This window comes from Anolis sagrei, chromosome 11, assembly GCF_037176765.1.
Source record: "Anolis sagrei isolate rAnoSag1 chromosome 11, rAnoSag1.mat, whole genome shotgun sequence".
Taxonomy (NCBI): Eukaryota; Metazoa; Chordata; class Lepidosauria; order Squamata; family Dactyloidae; genus Anolis; species Anolis sagrei.
In genome coordinates this window covers 33046504-33067560 of record NC_090031.1, presented here as the reverse complement: position 1 = coordinate 33067560, position 21057 = coordinate 33046504, and the positions used below count along the sequence as shown (strand labels likewise).

Below are 21057 nucleotides of genomic sequence, written 5' to 3'. Positions count from 1 at the left end.
TGAGGAGAAGGAGAGAGGAGAAGTCGCCTCACTACTGCCGCTGCCTTCCCGCCGCCTTCCTCGCTATGTACTCTCGGCTCACCCTCCAGGCTGCTGCCTCGGCCCTCCGGAGAGGCTTCGCTTCCTCCTCCCAGGTAACGGAGCCCGGCGGGCGGGGAGGAAAAGCAAGCGAGGGCGGCGGGGCAGCAAGGCTTGCGGCCTACTCCAAGGGGCGACTGCGCATGCGCAGCCCCCTGGCCCAGGCAATCGTGGATTACTCAGAGCTGCACGCACCTTTTTCAATCTGGTTTTGAAGGTGCTGTTAGTTAGACTTAGGGCCCTTCCACACAGCCCTCTATCCCAGAATATCATGGCAGGAAATCCCACATTAATTAGGTGTGGACTCAGATAACTCAGTTCAAAGCAGATATTGTGGGATGTATAGTTTACCTACAATCAAAGATCATTCCGAACTCCACCAGCGATAGAATTGGGCCAAACTTCCCACACAAAACCCCCATACCTCAAAGGGACTTGCTATCGTGAGCTGGCCTGATCTCATTAGGAAGGGAGTTCCATAGCCGAGGGGCAATTACTGAGAAGGCCCTGTCTCTCGTCCCCGCCAAACGCGCCTGTGATGGTGGTGAGACCAAGAGCACGGGGTCCCTAGAAGATCTTAATCTCCATGGTGGTTCATAAGGGTAGATGCATTCGGACAGGTAAATTGGGCCATGCCCGTTTATTATTATTAGTAGTAGTAGTATTAGTATTATTATTACTATTATTATTGGTTTGCTATGAGTTGACCTGGAAAGCAAAGAGAAGGGAATCCATTCAGGTTGGGTTTTATGTATTTCCAGGTTGTCTGGCCCTGTTCCAGAAGCATTCTCTCCTGACATTTCACCCACATCTATGGCAGGCATCCTCAGAGGTTGTGAGCTCTGTTAGAAACTAGGCAAATGAGGTTTATATATCTGTATAATGGCCAATGGGAGAAAGAACTCTTGTCTGTTGGAGGCAGGTGTGAATATTGCAGTTGGCTTGATTAGCATTGAATGGCCTTGTAGCTTCAAAGCCGGGCTACTTGCAGACTGGGGGAATCCTTGTTGGGAACTGTTAGCTGGCCCCAATTGAACTGGTGGGATCACAAGCCAGAAAAAGTTACAGAGAATGAACACGCCAAACTCCTCTGGGACTTCCAGATTCAGACAGACAAGAGTTTTGGAGCATAATACTCCTGACCTCACAATCGTGTAAAAAACAAAGTATGGATTGTTGATGTCGCAATCCCAGGTGACAGAGGAATTGAAGAGAAACAACTAGATAAGCTGACACGATATGAGGATTTAAAAATTGAACTGCGAAGGCTCTGGCACAAGCCAGTCAAGGTGGTCCCTGTGTTGATCAGCACACGGGGTGCAGTGCCTAAAGACCTTGGCCTGCACTTAAACACAATTGGCGCTGACAAAATTATCATCTGCCAGCTGCAAAAGGCCACCATACTGGGATCTGCATGCATTATTCACCGATACATCACACAGTCCTAGACACTTGGGAAGTGTCCGACATGTGATCCAATTCAACAGCCAGCAGAGTGTCTGCTCTGGACTCATCTTGTAGTGTTTCAAATAATAATATTTCTTTGTACCCCGCAACCATCTCCCCAAAGGGGACTTGGGGTGGCGAGAGGCAAGAAAGGAATGTTGTTTTAGATGATGGTCATGATTTGAGTGAAACTTCACAGCTGCAGATGGAGGAGTCACCCGCTCCATCTGTGAGCTCAGTGCCTGTCGATTCCCAGGTTGGCCAGTCCCAGGATAATGAATTATTCGGCCTTGAAGGTGATGGGGATTTAGTTAGGGAGGACCGTTTGCAATTAAGAATACGCCAAAGTGCTCGGCTTGCTAACAAACGGGAGGTTCAAGGTCAACGTAATGCTTTCATGCTAGGAAAGCATATTTAATGTCAACCCTTTGTCAGTGCAAGTTTGCTTACACCCTGTTAACTTCTCTGGAATGGCCTCGGTGTTTGGGGAAAGCTTTTGGCTCTTTGGGACTTTGGTTTTGATCTTGGTTTCTGGGGACTTTGTCATGCTGCCATGGATTCTTGTTTGACCAACGCTTGTGGATTATACTTCATGTTATTTGCCTTTGGACCTTGGAAACTCTGCCTTTGCATTTAAGACTCTGTTTTGGCTATTGAACTTTTGCCATCTTATTTCCACATTAATGATTTTGTTTTTCTTCAATAAACTACAAAACCTACAGCCTTGGTGTGTGGTGTTGTTCTGAGCAAGGCGAATCTATCCTGAGTTGCGACAGCAGGTTTCAATCCAGGGAGTGGTATGAGCTCTCACTGTTAGCCCCAGCTTCTGCCAACCTAGCAAATGTGAGTAGATCAATAGGTACCGCTCCAGTGGGAAGGTAACGGCGCTCCATGCAGTCATGCTGGCCACATGACCTTGGAGGCGTCTACGGACAATGTCTGCTCTTTGGCTTAGAAATGGAGATGTGCACCAGAGTCAAACATGGCTGGACTTAATGTCAGGGGAAGACCTTTACCTTTACTTAGCCAGACTGTGTTCATTTTCATAGTTTCGTCCTTTATGTTGAAATGGTTCACATGCTTGTGGATTTCAATGGCTTCTCTGAGTAGCCTGACATAGTATTTGTTCGAGTGGTAAAGCATTTCTGTGTTCTCAAATAATCTGCTGTGTCCAGGTGGGTTCATCAGACACTCTGCTATGGCTGACTTCTCAGGTTAAAATAGTCTGCAGTGCCTTTCCTGTTCCTTGACTCCTGTTTGGGCAATGCTGCTGCGATTGGTGGTCCCTATGGGGACTTGTCCACAACTGCATGGTATGCATAACATATATTCACAGATATATAAACCCCACTTGCGTAGTTTCCAGCAGACCTCACAACCTCTGAGGATGCCTGCCATACATGTGTGCAAAATGTCATGAGAGAATGCTTCTGGAATATGGCCAGTAGCTGTGGCCTTATTGTGATGAGACATGTGGAGAAGCAGCATTCCAGAGATCAACAGATGTGACAAGGATGTGCCTAAGAGCGCCACCTCTGTTTCTCATTGGCACCTCATTCACACTTGTCACTGTTTCCTTCCCTTCTGCCCCATCTAGAGTAATGCAAAAGTGGCTGTGCTGGGTGCATCTGGCGGGATTGGGCAGCCGCTCTCCCTCTTGCTGAAGAACAGCCCCTTGGTCAGCCACCTCAACCTCTATGATATCGCCCACACTCCCGGCGTGGCCGCCGACCTCAGCCACATCGAAACCAGAGCCGAAGTGAAAGGTATTGGAACCCCGTTTGCTATTGGTGCAATTCTCCATTCTTCTGTCTGGTATTGAGTTATAAATCCACAAAGTTTGCGAATTCGTAGCCCTGTCTTTATCCGTGCCCCATAATATAATCCCTTATTTTAAATTACATTTCTGGGACTTGGGGCCCAAGGAATGTGAGACTGGCTTCCAATTAGGGATGGCATTGGGTTGAATCCAGATTCCCAGAGATGTAGACTGCAAGGCCCAGTCTCCTGTCTTTGGTGTACTTAAAATAATTAACAGGATATTGACATTCCTTATACAGATAGACATAAGGGTGTAAGAGATAGATAGATAGATAGATAGATAGATAGATAGATAGATAGATGACAGGTAGATGGACCAATAAGGGGTGGTGAATGGATGGATGGATAGATAGATGATAAATGGATGATAGGTAGATGGACCAATGAAGGGTGGAGGATGGATGGATGGATGGATAGATAGATAGATAGATAAATGATAAATGGATGATAGGTAGATGGACCAATGAGGGATGGAGGATGGATGGATGGATGGATGGATGGATAGATAGATAGATAGATAGATAGATAGATAGATAGATAGATAGATAGATGATAAATGGATGATAGGTGGATGGACCAATGAGGGATGGAGGATGGATAGATAGATAGGTAGATAGAGAGATAGATAGATAGATAGATGATACATAGATGAGAGATGATAGATAGATAGATAGATAGATGGATGGATCGATGAGGGATGGATGGATAGATAGATAAATAGAGGGAGAGAGAGAGAGAGAGATAGCCGGATGGATGGATAGCCAAATAGATAGATGGAGGGATGGATAATGGATGGAGAGACAGACAGATAGACATAAGGGAGCAACAGATAAGTAGAGAGACAGATGCAAGGTTGTAACAGTAAATTTGTCAGAGCTGGCATTAAATGGAATGTTCTGATAGTCGGGAGCAAAAGGCTTTCCTAACCTACACAGATGGTTTTGTGTGGTCTTTTGATACACCATTTGCGTGTGTGGAATGGAGAACAATTTGTAAGGAAGTTAAAGTGGACGCATGTTATGCTGTTGCAGGTTTTTTAGGACCCGAGCAGCTGCCGGAGTCTCTAAAGGGCTGCGAAGTTGTCGTGATCCCTGCCGGAGTCCCTAGAAAGCCAGGTAAGTCTTTTGCCGGGTACATTGCGGAGGCGGTTGGGCAAGTGCTATTATTAAGGTGGGGATTGGTTTTGGCCAAGAGATAGCAGGTATATTCAGGAAGGGACCAGCTCTTACACCAGTTATTGCCTGAGGTTGGTAACGCTAGAATGAGTAATAATAATAATAATAATAATAATAATAATAATTCAAAAATACATCACACAATCCTAGACGCTTGGGAAGTGTTCGATTTGTGATTTCGTGATACGAAATCCAGCATATAGATCTCGTTTGCTGTTACATACTGTGTTTTTATATCAGTAAAATAATAATAATAATAATAATAATAATAATGTTGGAATAATAATAGTAATGGATACATAGCCACTTTGAGTCTCCTTTGTGGAGAGAAAAAGTGGGGTATAAGTAATAATAAGTAATAATAATAATAATAATAATAATAATACAAATACATCACACAGTCCTAGATGCTTGGGAAGTGTTCGACTTGTGATTTTGTGATACGAAATTCAGCATACAGATCTCGTTTGCTGTGACATACTGTGCTTTTGTGTCAATAACAACAACAACAACAACTTTATTTTTATACCCTGCCACCATCTCCCCAAAGGGACTCAGGGTGGCTTCCATATGGGACAGAAAGTCCAACAGGCAAAAAAGCAAAACAATACATCAAAACAAAAACACCACTAAAACAAGAGCATCGTAAAATGCAATGGCACGCCATGCAGTCATGCTGGCCACATGACCTTGGAGGTGTCTATGGACAACGCTGGCTCTTTGGCTTAGAAATTGAGATGAGGAACAGAGTCCCAGGGTCAGGGGAAACCTTTACCTTTTTAAAAAAAATACAACAATCCAAATCAAACAAAAATAAAAGCAAATAATTATGAAATAGGAAGAATGAACACGGAATGTATTTCGAGACAATGCTCGAAATACATAAATAAATACCTCTAGGGAGGCCTTCTTCAAAATTGGCCTTACTATTGTCATGTCTCTGCTCTGACCCGCAGGCATGACCCGCGATGACCTCTTCAACACGAATGCCACCATTGTGGCCAACCTGGCCACGGCCTGTGCCAAGCACTGCCCCGAGGCCATGATCTGCATCATTGCGAACCCGGTAAGCCAAACCCAGCATTCCGCAAGGGATTGGGAACAAGTGCCTGGCATTCCTTGCTTAGCTACGTTTTGGGCATAAGTGGGCATATCCTGTGCCTGCCAAAAATTGTCTGTCACTTAACTTGAAAAAACTTTCTAGGACTGTTGAGGACCTCCAGCATGACTCAGTGGTCAGCTTTTCCCAGAATGGATTAAGATGTCCTCTCTAGGAAAATGGAGCCCCCGGTGGCACAGTGGGTTAAACCACCGAGCTGCTGAACGTGTTGACCAAAAGGTCAACAGTTGGAATCTGGGGAAGGGGTGAGCTCCCGCTGTCAGCCCCAGCTTCTGCCAACCTAGCAGTTCGAAAATATGCAAACGTGAGGAGATCAATAGGTACCGCTCAGGCAGGAATCAAAATGTTGGCAGTTTGAATCCGGGGAGTGGGGTGAGCTCCTGCTGTTAGCCCCAGCTTCTGCCAACCTAGCAGTTCAAAAACATGCAAATGTGAATAGATCAATAGGTCCCGCTCAGGCAGGAACCAAAAGGTTGGCGGTTTGAATCCGGGGAGTGGGGTGAGCTCCTGCTGTTAGCCCCAGCTTCTGCCAACCTAGCAGTTCGAAAACATGCAAATGTGAGTAGGTGAATAGGTACCGCTCAGGCAGGAACCAAAAGGTTGGCAGTTCAAATCCGGGGAGTGAGGTGAGCTTCCGCTGTTAGCCCCAGCTTGTGCTAACCTAGCAGTTTGAAAACATGCAAATGTGAAATCAATAGGTAATGCTCCGGCAGGAAGGTAAGGGCGCTCCATGAGGTCATGCCTATGGCCACATGACATAGGAGGTGTCTACGGACAACGCTGGCTCTTCAGCTTAGAAATGGAGATGAGCGCCAAAGTCTCAGTGTCGGACACGACTGGACTTAATATCAAGGGAAAACTTTTACCTCTAGGAAAGCACCGCTTTTTCTGGAAGTGGACCATAGAATCACATTGGAGGGCCTGTAGGGTGCTAGAGATCACATATTCATCAAATCCACAACATGTGAATGTGAAGGGTCAACTGTGTGGACAATTATACACGGATTTAATATTTCTGCAGTTAAGCTCTTAGTGTGGAGAGGTCCCTCAGAGGGCCTTAAAGTATGATAATACCTTTCAAATGAGCCTCAGTGTTTTGTTGAAGGCTTTCATGGCCAGAATCACTGGGTTGTTGTGTGTTTTCCGGGCTGTGTGGCCATGTTCCAGAAGCATTCTCTCCTGACGTTTTGCCTGCATCTATGGCAGGCATCCTCAGAGGTTGTGAGGTCTGAAAATGGGGTTTATGTATCTGTAGAATGGCGTCCAGGGTGGGAGAAATAACTCTTGTCTGTTGGAGGCAAGCGAGAATGTTTCAGTTGGTTACTGAATGGACTTGCAGCTTCAAAGCATAGTGTCTAGATCTAGGGAAGTCATGCTGCCCATGCTGTATTCTGCTTTGGTTAGACCACACCTGGAATATTGTGTCCAATTCTGGGCACCACAATTCAAGAGAGATATTGACAAGCTGGAATGTAACCAGAGGAGGGCGACTCAAATGATCAAGGGTCTGGAGAACAAGCCCTATGAGGAGCAGCTTAAAGAGCTGGGCATGTTTAGCCTGCAAAGGAGAAGGCTGAGAGGAGATATGATAGCCATGTATAAATATGTGAGAGGAAGCCACAGGGAGGAGGGAGCAAGCTTGTTTTCTGCTTCCCTGGAGACTAAGACGCAATGGAACAATGGCTTCAAACTACAAGAGAGGAGATTCCATCTGAAAATAAGGAAGGACTTCCTGACTGTGAGAGCTGTTCAGCAGTGGAACTCTCTGCCCGGGAGTGTGGTGGAGGCTCCTTCTTTGAAAGCTTTTAAACAGAGGCTGGATGGTCATCTGTCGGGGAAGCTTTTAAACAGAGGCTAGATGGTCATCTGATATATAATCAGACCTCACAACCTCTGAGGATGCGTGCCATAGATGCAGGTGAAACGTCAGGAGATAATGCTTCTGGAACAAGACCGTATAGCCTGCAAAACACACAAAAACCCACAAACTGAGTGGACCGCCTTCTCTTTGCTTTCCAGGTCAATTCCACCATCCCCATTACTTCGGAGGTCTTTAAGAAGCACGGGGTGTACAACCCCAACAGAATCTTTGGGGTCACGACGCTGGACATTGTCCGAGCAAATACTTTTGTGGCAGAACTGAAGGTAGGTTGGAGTCTGTTTGAACATGGGCTGCCTTGGGGGGGGGGGGGTCCCTTTTGGCAGCAAAGAACGTCTTGTGAGGGCGAGAGGAAGCCAATGTCCCGAGCCGATGGAACCTGGCCTTTGGCCGGTTGCTGGACTTTGCCCTTTTGACTGAAGGTTGACCATAAATAGAAGCGTGGCTTTGACTTTGGCCTGAGGAAGCTCCGGCTCAATGCCAGGTCCTTACAAGAACTGCCCTCCAGTGTAATATTGGCTCTGCTCTTGGGCTAATAATACAATATAATATAATGTAATGTAGTATATTGTATATACCTCTAATATCTATAATATAACTAGCTGTACCCGCCACACGTTGCTGTGGCCAAACTTCCCTCCCTCTTTCCTTTCTTTCCTCTATTTCTTTCCCTTCCTATTTCTCTTCTTTCTTCCATCTCTACCTGTTTCTTTCCTCCCTTCTTTGCTCTTTGGTTGCATCCTTCCTTCCTTCCTTCCTTCCTTCCCTGTCTTTCGTTCCTTCTCTCCTTCTTTCCCTCTCTTTTCCCTTTCACTTTTTTATTTCCTTCTCTCCTTTCTTGCTTCTCTTTCTTCCTTGCTTTTCTTTCTTTCCTTCCTTCCTTCCTTCCTTCCTTTCCTCTATTTCTTTCCCTTCTTATTTCTCTTCTTTCTTCCATATCTACCTGTTTCTTTCCCCCCTTCTTTGCTCTTTGGTTGCATCCTTCTCTCCTTCCTTCCTTCCTTCCTTCCTTCCTTCCTTCCTTCCTTCCTTCCCTGTCTTTCGTTCCTTCTCTCATTCTTTCCCTCTCTTTTCCCTTTCACTTTTTTTATTTCCTTCTCTCCTTCCTTACTTCTCTATTTTTCTTTCTTTCCTTTCCTTTCTTCTTTCCCTCCCTCCCTTTTTTGAAAAAAAAAGTATGAATTCCTATGCACATATCTTATTTGTAGTGAAAAAAACAACACTTAAAACAATACAATAATTAAAATTAAGAACAATTTTAACAAATATAAACTTATTAGTATTTCAGTGGGAAGTGTGTGCCTGCTTTTGGCTGATGAGATAGGATTGTTGTTGTGGTGGTGTGCTTTCAAGTTGTTTCAGACTTCGATTGACCCTGAGCGAGGGCCGGGTAAATGACCTTGCCGTATCTGGCCCCCGGGCCTTAGTTTGAGGACCCTTGATCTAGGACCTTAAAATCATCTGGGGAGGCCCTGCTCTCATTACCGCCTTCGTCACAAGCACGTTTGGCAGAGACAAGAGACAGCGCCTTCTCGGCGGTGGCCCCTCAGCTATGGAATGCCCTCCCTATAAATATTGGATTGGCCACCTCCCTTTTAACATTCCGGAAACAAGTCAAGACGTGGCTTTTTGAAGAAGTGGTTCCAAATGCAGAGTAACTGATATAGGAAAATGGAATGACAACAATGAGACCCGACTACGTTTTTAACAAGGAGACACTATGAATTTATAATGTATTGATTTGTTTAGTTTTTATTATATGTTATGTTTTAATCAGGCCCCTGGTGGCGCAGTGGGTTAAACCGCTGAGCTCCAATCCCTAGCCATTCCTTCTGATTCTTTGTCCTGAAAGGCTCTCCTTCTATCTGCAGGGCCTGGATCCGGCTCGCGTCAATGTCCCGGTGATCGGCGGCCATGCAGGGAAGACCATCATCCCCTTGATCTCTCAGGTTTGTGTGCGAGTTCAAAGGGCGTGCCATGATTCCGGGGCCCCAAAGGTTGGGAAGTCCAAGAGGAATGAGTAAGAAGCCTTTTCTCATCACTTCCACCCTGATCTTAGAATCATCCATTTGGAGGGGACCCCAACCCCATTCTGCCAAGAAGCAGGGAAATAGCATTCAAAGCACCCCTGACAGATGGCCATCCAGCCTCTGTTTCAAAGCCTCCAAAGACAGTGCCTCCATCACATTCTGGAGCAGAGTTGGGATAGGATTTTCAGATAAAATAATAAAATAGTCTCCAGGGCAGCAGAAAACAAGCCTGCTCCCTCCTCCCTATGACTTTCCCTCACATATTTATACATTGCCCTCATGATATCTCCTCTCAGCCTTCGCTTCTTCAGGGTAAACATGCCCAGCTCTTTCAGCCACTCCTCATAGGGCTTGTTTTCCAGACCCTTGATCATTTTAGTCGCCTTCCTTTGGACACATTCCAGCTTGTCAACATCTCCCTTCAGTTGTGGTGCCCAGAAACACTGTTCTAACCTGTTACGGTTGTTTTGGGTCCAGATCCTGTCCTCTAGGGCATTGGCTCTCCCAATTTGGTCGCATCTGCAAATTTGATCCACATACCTTCTATCCCATCATCCATGTCATGGATAAAGATGTTGAAGAGCTGAGAATGGCACTGGCTTTTGTCAGCTGCTGTGTCACACTGGGCTCAGGCTCAGCTTGTGGTTTACCAAGACTCCTACGTCGGTAGTCACTTCTCTCCAGGAGGCGGAAAGAAGAGCAGTCATTGGCCAGAAGCACCCTTTGGGTTCAACCAGGTGGCCCTGTCCCAATCTATTGTGCAGTTGCGTTGTCCAGCCCTCATTGGGTTCACTTTGTCACCCTCTCCTCCTGCTGTTTTCCTGCAGTGTACGCCCAAAGTGGAGTTCCCTCAGGACCAGCTGACGGCCCTCACGGGACGGATCCAGGAGGCCGGCACAGAAGTGGTCAAGGCCAAAGCTGGCGCAGGTGGGTTTGCATGTCCCAAGGAGCCCTGTCTATGCATAGTGTGTGCTGACAGCATCGACCTTTCCCTGTCTGCTATAATTATTATTATTATTATTATTATTATTATTATTATTATTTTACTCACACAAAAACACAGTATGACACAGCAAACGAGATATGTATGCTGGATTTTGTATTATTATTACTATTTCATATTATTATCATCATCATCATTATTATCATGTCTTTGTAAAAGCTTGAGCCAGCCCCACATGTCACACAGAATTATCATTATTATTATTATTATTATTATTATTTTACTGACACAAAAACACAGTATGACACAGTAAACAAGACATATATGCTGGATTTATTATTATTATTGTTTCATATTATTATTATTATCATTATCATATCCTTGTAAAAGCTTGAGCCAGCCCCATATCAGTCACACAGAATTATTATTATTATTATTATTATTATTATTATTATTATTATTATTTTACTGACACAAAAACACAGTATGGCACAGCAAACGAGATATATATGCTGGATTTTGTATTATTATTATTATTATTTAATATTATTATCATCATCATTATCCTTGTAAAAGCTTGAACCAGCCCCACATCAGTCACACAGAATTATTATTATTATTATTATTATTATTATTATTATTATTATTATTATTATTTTACTGACACTGAAGCAGTATGACACAGCAAACGAGATATATATGCTGTATTTTGTATTATTATTATTATTTCATATTATTATTATTATCATCATTATTATCATGTCCTTGTAAAAGCTCATGTCACACAGAAATATTATTGTTGTTGTTGTTGTTGTTTTACTGACACGGAAACACAGTATGACACAGCAAACAAGATATATATGCTGGATTTTGTATTATTATTATTATTTCATATTATTATCATCATTATTATCATGTCCTTGTAAAAGCTCATGTCAAACAGAATTATTGTTGTTGTTGTTGTTTTACTGACACAAAAACACAGTATGACACAGCAAACGAGATATATATGCTGGATTTTGTATTATTATTATTATTTCATATTATTATTATCATCATTATTATCATGTTCTTGTAAAAGCTTGAGCCAGCCCCACATGTCACACAGAATTATTATTATTATTATTATTATTATTATTATTATTATTCTGACACAGAAACACAGTATGACACAGCAAACGAGATATATATGCTGGATTTTATATTATTATTATTATTTCGTATTATCATCATCATCATCATCATTATTATTTTCATGTCCTTGTAAAAGCTTGAGCCAGCCCCACATGAAACAGAATTATTATTATTATTATTATTATTATTATTATTATTTTACTGACACAAAAACACAGTATGACAAGGCAAATGAGATATATATGCTGGACTTTGTATTATTATTATTATTATTTCATATTATTATCATCATCATCATCATGTCCTTGTAAAAGCTTGAGCCAGCCCCACATCAGTCACACAGAATTATTGTTATTATTATTATTATTATTATTATTATTATCATCATCACCATCATCACCACAGTATGTCACAGCAAACGAGATATATATTCAGGATTTCGTATTACAAAACCACAAGTCAAACACTTCCCAAGCGTCTAGGGCTGTGTGATGTATTTTCAAATGTTGTGCGCAGATCCAAGTCAGGTGGCCTTTTGCAGTTGACAGATCATGATTTTGTCTATTATTATTATTATTATTATTATTATTATTATTATTATTATTATTAGATACACAACAAGATTAGTACACAGCAAACACAATCACTATGCTTTTGTATTCGATCACATGTCCAGACACTTCCCAAGTGTCTGAGGCTGTGTGATGTATCAGCGAATTATGTGTGCAGGTCTGAGTCGGGTGGCCTTTTGCAGTTGAGAGATGGTAATCTTGTCAGTGCTGATTGTTTTTAAGTGCAGGCCAAGGTCTTGAGGCACTGCACCCAGTGTGCTCATCACCACTGGGACACCTTTATTGGCTTGTGCCAGAGTCTTTGCAGGTTACTTCTTCTTGTTGTTAGAAATGCAACAAGATTGGTACACAGCAAACAGAATCACTCTTCTGGCTGTTGTATTGGATCACACGTCGGACACTTTGCAAGTGTCTAGGACTGTGCGATGTATCGCCGAATAATGTGTCCTCCTCTGCGCCCACAGGATCGGCCACTCTCTCCATGGCCTACGCCGGAGCCCGCTTCGTCTTCTCCGTCCTAGACGCCATGAACGGGAAGGAAGGGGTCATCGAGTGCTCTTTCATCCGGTCCGAGGAAACGGAGTGCACCTATTTCTCCACGCCGCTGCTCCTCGGGGTAAAAGGGCCCAGGCTCATGCGCCAAAGAGTCCTCCGCACATGGTTTATTTAGTCATGCTCACCCTGCTTTCACCCCTTCTGCCCCTTTCCCTCCCCTCGTACCTTTTCCTTTTCTTCCCTCCTTCCCTCCCTTTTTCTTTCTTCCCCCTCATTGCTTCCCTTTCTTCTCCCTTTCGTTCCCTTCTTTTTCTCTCTTCCCTCCCTTCCTGAATCTCTTCTTTTTTCTCTTTCTTTCCTTTCCTCCACTCATTCCTTGTTCTCTTTCTTTTTCTCCCCTCCTTTCGTCCTTCCTTTTTCTTTCCTCCCCTTGCTTCCTTCCCTTTCTTCTCCCTTCTTTTTCTCTCTTCCCTCCCTTTCTGAATCCCTTCTTTCTTGTCTTCCCTTCTTTCTTTCTTTCTTTCTTTCTCTTTTTTTCCTTTCCTCCACTCACACCGTGTCCTCTTTCTATTCCCTCCCTCCTTTTCCCCTCCTTCTTTCCATCCTTCCTTCTTCCTTCCCCTCTTTCCCTTTCTTTCTCCCCTTCCCTTTTTCTCTCTTCCCTCCCTTCCTGAATCTTTTAATTCTTGTCTTCCCGTCTTTCTCTTTCTTTCCTTTCCACCACTCATGCCTTGTCCTCTTTCTTTTCCCTCCCTCCTTTACCCCTTCTCTCCTTCCTTTCTTTTTCTTCCTTCCTCCCTTCCCTTTCTTCTGCCTTCCCTTCCCTTCTTTTCCCCTTCGTGTAGTCTGTGAAAAACGCACATAATGGGTTTTGTTCTGCGCATGCGCAGCTGTTCGGAACCTTCTAGAATTTTCAAATAGAAATTTTTAATTGGCGGACGCCCCGCCCAAACTCCCCATACTATAAATGCCGCAGGCGGGAAACTCCTGCTCAGTTCCTTTTCCGCCATCAGCAGCGTTTGGAACCTCTCTAGCGAGTGCTTACTCTAGCGGACAGATTCTTAGTTTAGACCTCGGAAAGCTTATCGACCTGTGCTACTCTACACCCCTCGACCACGGAACGTTCTTTGACTACGATTTCGTCGCTTCGATCAGGCCAGATCTTTAAAATGAGTACCTCCTTCTTTAAGAAATGCACCTCCTGTGGCGGCAAGGTGCCCGACTCGGATGGACACGCCATGTGCTTATTATGCCTAGGGGAATCCCACCGGCCCCAATCCTGCCCGGTCTGTTTGGCGTTCACTCCCAGGGCTAGGAAAGATCGAGAGTCCAGACTTAAGGCCCTGCTTTATGAAAGGGCCTTAGCCCCTGTCTCCACCAGGGCGGAGAAGCGCCCGGCCTCTGAGGCCCTCTCTGAGACCCAAGATTCCGGCCTCGTTCCCTCCCAACTGTCCCCGCGGCCGCGGGACTCTGAGAACGATCGGGCAGATGAGAATGACTCCCAACCGGGGCCCGCGAAGAAGCCCAGACCCTCAAAGCAGGGAAAAGCCTCCCTCAAGTCAAAGGACGGGCTTAAAAAAGGGAAAAAGAAGGGGCAACTCGGCGGCAACTCGCCCCCGAGTCCCCGCTCCACAAGAGGCCCAGCCCAGGGAGCCCCTGTTCGCCCCCTTTTGGAGGCCTCTGTTGAGCCGCTAGGAGAAACGCGGCAAATGGCGACTCGAGCCGCTGAAGGGGAGGAGATGACGCCGAATCCTCCAACACTCTCCCCCGCCGAAGATATCCCTCCGAGCGGCATTGTGCGAGCCGCCCCGTCGGTTGCTTCGGGGCCTTCCCCACCAACTAACTTACCTGTTGCGCGGGGCTCAGGGGAACCCCTGACTCCCTCGGGGCCGCCTCAGCAGGGCCAAAGTCCTCCCTCTCCGCCGGCAGGGCGCAGAAGGGATAGGGAGAGGGGCCGCTCACAAGAGCGCCGATCGCGCCACGTGCCTAGGCACCGACGCAGATCCCCATCCATTAGCTCATGGAGCTCTCGTTCGCGCAGCCCGCCAAGACATGCATATGAGGAAGATTGCTCCCTAGAGCGGCACTATCCCAGGCACGCCAGGGGCTATGCCCAATGCAAGTATGCAGCGTCCCATTGGGACAGAACCTGCTGTAGCCATGGCCATTGCTGCCAATACGCGGGCCACGCTTCCCCCTCCATGGGGGCCACGCCCCCGGGCATAAGCCCCACCCACCAGGGGCCGACGGCTTCAGCTCCTCCTCACCCTGGAACCGGAGCTCAACATGTGGAGGCTGAGACAACCCCAGCCACTGCCGCTGCAACAGCGCCACCTGCTGCGGGCCCCTCGGTTCCGCGAGCAAGCTCTTCGGCACCGGCGGCAACAACTCCACGGATGGAGGCAATTTTATCAGGCTCTTCGGATCCGGAAGACCACTCCCTTTCTGAGCCTCATCCTGATTCCGAGGCTCTTACTCCGGAAGAGCTTGGAGGTTTTTCTGCCTTACTAGTCAGACTTTCCAGGGCCCTACAATTATCGGTACCACAATCAGCGAGGGTAGTAGAGGACCCAATGTATCCTTCCTCCAAGCAGCAAGAACCTCCAACGACGGTCCTGCCCTCCCTTCCATTCCTATTACAACTTAGTAAGGCTGAGGGCGTACCCCCTTCAGCAGTACCAGCAACACCCAAGCGGGCAGAGAATCTCTATAAAGTGGACCTTTCCGCCGCTCCATGGCTAGCCAAGCAACCTAAACCCAACTCCATTGTAGTGGATGTCAGCCAACCTCGCCCCTCCCAGAAGTCCCAATCTACCCCTTCCGACAAGGAAGGGAAAAAGTTAGAAGCATTAGGAAAGAAAATCTACGCTTCTGCCTGCCTCTCTTCCAGAATGGCCCACTACGGGGCGTATATGGCAGGCTACCAAGATCATCTGTGGGGCAAGACGGCTAAATACCTCGATCTTCTGCCACCAAACGAACAGATGCTGGCAAAGGCCTTCCACCAGGAGGCAACTCTGCTGGCCTCCTTTCAGAAAGACCTGGCCAAACACACAGCCGACGCCGCGGGCAAGCTTCTGGCGACAGCAGTGACCCTACGCCGCCACGCCTGGCTGAGAGGCTCCGGCTTATCCCAATCAGCAAGGACAGTGATAGAGGACCTCCCAATGGACGAGTCCGGCCTGTTCAACCCACAGACAGACTCCCAGCTAGAACATACACAGAAGATGAGACAGACAGCTCACAAATATGGTTTCTCTCCCTATCTGTCGCAGCACCACAGACAATACTGGCCAAGCCGTTTTCATCAACATCGGAGACGTTACAGCCCTCCAGCCTATAGAGGACGTCAGCGCCCTACGGCTCCGGCTCCAGCCGCCAGAAAACCTTCCCTCCCATATAGGCAACAACGCGGCGGAGGTAAACAGCCCGACCGCCAGAGGCGCCGCTTCTAGCCCCGCGGCTGGAAGCAAGTCTCCATCCTCCTCAACAAGTTCCCAGTTTTCGAGTTCTACAGTTGGCACTGTTCAGCCAAGTTCACCGTTTACTAGTTCTCTTTGTTCTGATGACAGCCCTCCCTCCCTCCCGCGAGGAATCTTCAAGGACCGATTGGCCCCCTTTCTGCACGCGTGGAAGAGGATAACCACTGACTCCTGGGTCCTCTCCATAGTGGAACGAGGTTATGCTATAGAATTCGAATCCTGGCCCCCGGTAGGATCCATCAAAGTGACTCCATCCTCCCCTCAGCTTCTGGAGGAGATCTCATCCCTCTTAGAAAAAGGGGCCATCTCCAGGATCCACCCAACGGAGGCCAATGGCTGCTTTTTCTCCAGATATTTTTTGATTTCAAAGAGAGACGGAGGTCTCCGCCCCATCCTGGACTTAAGAGATGTCAACTTCTTTATAAAACCTCGTAAATTTCGCATGATCACCCTCGCGAACATCCTTCCACTACTGCAGAGGGGTTCATGGTTCGTGACCCTTGACCTCCGCGATGCGTATTTTCATTTTTCGATTAGGGAGGACCATAGAAAGTTTCTAAGTTTTGCAATAGACGACCAGCTGTTTTCCTACAACGTACTTCCCTTTGGACTTTCATCTGCACCTCGTGTCTTTACGAAGTGTATAGCGGTGGTAGCCGCTCACCTGAGACAGAAGGGGATAACGATCTTCCCGTACCTGGACGATTGGCTGATAACTTCGGAATCGAGATGTCAACTGCAATCAGACCTCACCTACACTCTGTCTCTCTTACAGAGCCTTGGCCTCATCGTCAATTTCGGGAAATCCAACCTGACTCCTTCAAGATGCATCCAATTCATCGGTGCCACCATAGATTCCATCGCAGAAAAGGCCTTCCTGCCCGAGGACCGCTTCCAGACCATCAAATTGATGATAAACAACATCCGCTCACAAGGAGGAGCCACCGCATGGACCTTCCAATCCCTGCTCGGGCACATGGCCTCGACAACGTCAGTCATCAGGTTTGCGAGGCTACGAATGCGCCCCCTGCAGCATTGGTTCGTCAGGGCGTTCAAGCCCCAACGCGACAGTCAGAACATCCACCTGTACCCACCACGTCAGGTCCTACAATCCCTCAAGTGGTGGACAAAGGAGGAGCACGCCCTTGCAGGAATGGCCTTCAGGCAACCACGTCCATCCCACTGTCTCACAACGGACGCATCCAACCAGGGATGGGGAGCCCATCTCCGCGACCTGACAGTGCACGACAGATGGTCTCGGGAGGAAGCAGTCTACCATATAAACCACCTAGAGCTCCTTGCTGTCCAGAAGGCCCTCCGTGCTTTCGAGCCCCATATCACAGGGCACGCTGTACAAATTGTCACGGACAATACAACTGTAAAGGCTTACATAAACAAGCAGGGCGGGACGCGATCCTCCGACCTCCTCACCTTGTCCACAACAATATGGGAATGGTGCATCCCACGAAGGATACATCTCACAGCAGTGCACCTCCCGGGCGAAGACAACACTCTCGCCGATGCCCTCAGTCGAACTCAGACATCGAATCACGAGTGGCAACTCCATCGAGAAGAGTTCCGCTTCTTGTCCCGGCATTGGGGCCAACCAACCCTGGATCTGTTCGCATCGCCAATGAACGCGCAGTGCGACACGTTCTGTGCCAGACGTCGCCCCGGATCGATCCAGGGATGCATGGGGGACGCATTCACATTCACTTGGTCACCGGGCCTGCTCTACGCATTCCCCCCAATCCCGTTGATCCCCAGAGTGCTGTCCAAATTGATCGAGGACAACGCAGATGCGATACTGGTTGCCCCCTGGTGGCCACGCCAGCACTGGTTCGCCCCCCTCCTCAAAGCCTCGAGAGGCGAATACCTCCATCTCCGAAACAGACCGGACCTCCTCTCCATCCAAGAGGGCAGAGTGTATCACCCGGACTTGGCCTCCCTGCGCCTCACAGCGTGGAGAATCCGGATCAAGCCCCTCTCTCGGAGGCGGTGCAGGATATAATCGCGGCGGCCCAGAAAACCACCACTAAGAAGGCCTATGCATACAAATGGTCACGCTTCCGGGAGTACCTCAAGCCTCTGAAAGTTGACCCCTGGGAAGCCCCGACGAGGGTTATTTTGGACTTTCTGGTGTATTTATCCAAAAAAGGACTCTCTCTGTCTTCCATTAAATGCTACCTGGCATCACTATCATGGTACTGGAGACAGACAGGCCGCCCATCGTGCTTCCATGACCCCATGATACGGCTCTTCCTTAAAGGGTACTCCAACTTGCACCCGCCTGTCACACCTCCTTCCCCAGCGTGGAGTCTGGAATTGGTGTTGTCGCAACTCTCCAAACCGCCCTTTGAGCCACTGGCCACATGCGACCTGTCGCATCTCTCATGGAAGACAGCCTTCCTTGTGGCCATTACATCGGCCAGGAGAGTGAGTGAAATCTGTGCTCTAAGAGTGGACGCTCCTTACCTACGATTCCACAAGGAGAAGGTTGTCCTCCGACCAGATGTCGACTTCCTACCAAAGGTTGTGTCTAAGTTTCACCTATCACAGGACATTTCTTTACCGGCCTTCTTCCAAAACCCTTCTTCCCCCCTGGAGATCTCTCTACACTCTTTAGATGTCAGACGAGCGCTAGCGTTCTACACTAGCAGAACTGCTCCTCATAGGAAATCAGTCAAGCTTTTTCTGAAATACCGCCAGGATTCTCTGGGGCTTCCTGTCTCCTCCCAGCGCCTAGCTTCGTGGATCGTCTCGACCATCAGACTTGCTTACCTGCTAGCAAAAAAAGAGCCCCCTCAGCAAATTCACGCCCACTCCACGAGGGCGGTGTCGACCTCACAAGCGTTCCTGAGGGGCATTCCAATCGATGACATCTGCAAAGCAGCGACATGGTCCAATTCTTCAACATTCGCCGCCCACTACAGACTGGATGCGATGGCAAGAAAAGATGCGGCTTTTGGCAGAGCGGTGCTGTTTTCCAGTGTCGCATGACTCCCGCCTCCAAAGGTGGGTAGCTTGCTATTTCACCCATTATGTGCGTTTTTCACAGACTACACGAAGGGGAAATGCAAGTTGCTTACCTGTAACTGCGTTTCCACGAGTGATAGTCTGTGAAATTCGCACATCCCCGCCCGACCTCCCCGCAGTAGTCATGCTTGTTCTATAGCTGCTGATAGCGGCTGCGGAACTGAGCAGGAGTTTCCCGCCTGCGGCATTTATAGTATGGGGAGTTTGGGCGGGGCGTCCGCCAATTAAAAATTTCTATTTGAAAATTCTAGAAGGTTCCGAACAGCTGCGCATGCGCAGAACAAAACCCATTATGTGCGAATTTCACAGACTATCACTCGTGGAAACGCAGTTACAGGTAAGCAACTTGCATTTTCTCTCTTTCCTCCTTTCCTGAATCCCTTCTTTCTTTCTCTTTCTTTCCTTTCTTCCACTCATGCCTTGTCCTCTTTCTTTTCCCTCCCTCCTTTTCCCCCTTCCTGCCTGCCTGCCTTCCTTCCTTCCTTCCTTCCTTCCTTCCTTCCTTCCTTCCCTATCTCATCCCTTCTCTTCTTTTCCTCTCTTCCCTCCCTTCCTGAATCCCTTCTTTCCCTTTCTTTCCTTTTCCTCCACTCATGCCTTGTCCTCCTTCTTTTTCCTTCCTCCTTTTCCCCCTTTCCTCTTTTCTTCCCTTTTCTTTCCTCCCCTTGCTTCCTTCCCTTTCTTCTCCCTTCCCTTCTTTTTCTCTCTTACCTCCCTTCCTGAATCCCTTCTTCCTTTTTCTTTCTTCCCCATTCCTTTCCTTCTTTCTCTCTCTTCCTCCCTACCTCATCCCTTCTTTCTTCTCTTCCTCATTCCCTTCTTTTTCTTTCCTCTCATCATCTTTTCCCCTTTCCTTTCCCTCCCTCCTTTTTTTCCTAGCCCCTTCCTTCCTTCCTTCCTCCCTCCCTCCCTCCCTCCCTCCCTCCCTCCCTCCCTCCCTCCCTCTTCCTTTCCTTTCCTTTCCTTTCCTTTCCTTTCCTTTCCTTTTTCTCTTTCGTTCTTTCTATTTCCCATTCCCCAGCTCTGAGATGGGCCTATCTCACAATGTCTCCATGGCAACATGGCTCTCTTGGCCCTTCCCTTCCTTCCTACCTACCAACTGTTAGGAATTCTGGGAGTTGAAGTTCAAAAGACCTGGAGGGCCAAAGTTTGCCCAGGCCTGATTTAAATAGAGAGGGAGAGGGTCAGAAACTTGGGACACGTGCCTATCTTTGGTATGAAGATTGCACAAAGTAGGTAATGATGCCCCCCAAGTGTGCTCATCCTGTTTGTCTTCCCTTTCTTTCTCCCTCTCCTCGCCTTCTCCATTCCAGAAAAACGGCATCGAGAAGAACCTGGGCATCGGCAAGATCTCTCCCTTCGAAGAGAAGATGGTGGCGGAGGCCATTCCGGAGCTGAAGGCCTCCATTAAGAAGGGCGAAGACTTTGCCAAGAGCATGAAGTGAGGCTGCCCCCGCGGGCCGCCAAGCCCCCGTAATTTATTCTAAGGTGCATCATGTCACTGTGAAGGCGTCCGGAGGCAAAGCAAGGGGTTGGCTTTGCCCACCTCGGAAACAAAATGAAAAGGCCTTAGCGTTCCCCGCCCTGTGATCTCTCGATTGGAATTACTCTCCTCAATTAAAAGCCTCTCTTATTTTTTCCAGGGGACTGATGTGGTGGTCATAGCGTACGTATGTCTCGGTCAAGGCTGAGAGAAGGGGACACGGGAGCCATGTTGGGAAGGAGGTCCCATGGAGGGGGAGGAAGGGAGCCAGGCTCGTTTGCTGGAAATCGGGACACAACGGAGCTTTGGAAACAGATTCCACCTCAACGTGAGGCAGAACCTCCAGATGGTATACACTGTGGA

The 21057-nt window shown here is 47.5% G+C and overlaps 1 protein-coding gene across 1 annotated transcript; it reads left to right on the top strand.

The window, feature by feature from the left end:
• Positions 1 to 28: 28 nt before the first annotated feature.
• MDH2 (malate dehydrogenase 2) lies at positions 29 to 20851 on the top strand. The gene is made up of 9 exons (XM_067472168.1): positions 29 to 134; positions 3122 to 3290; positions 4377 to 4460; positions 5477 to 5586; positions 7660 to 7785; positions 9391 to 9468; positions 10377 to 10476; positions 12663 to 12814; positions 20525 to 20851. Exons 1-9 carry the CDS (start codon positions 66 to 68, stop codon positions 20654 to 20656), a joined length of 1020 nt encoding a protein of 339 aa, XP_067328269.1. The 5' UTR covers positions 29 to 65; the 3' UTR covers positions 20657 to 20851.
• The last annotated feature ends 206 nt before the right edge of the window (positions 20852 to 21057 follow it).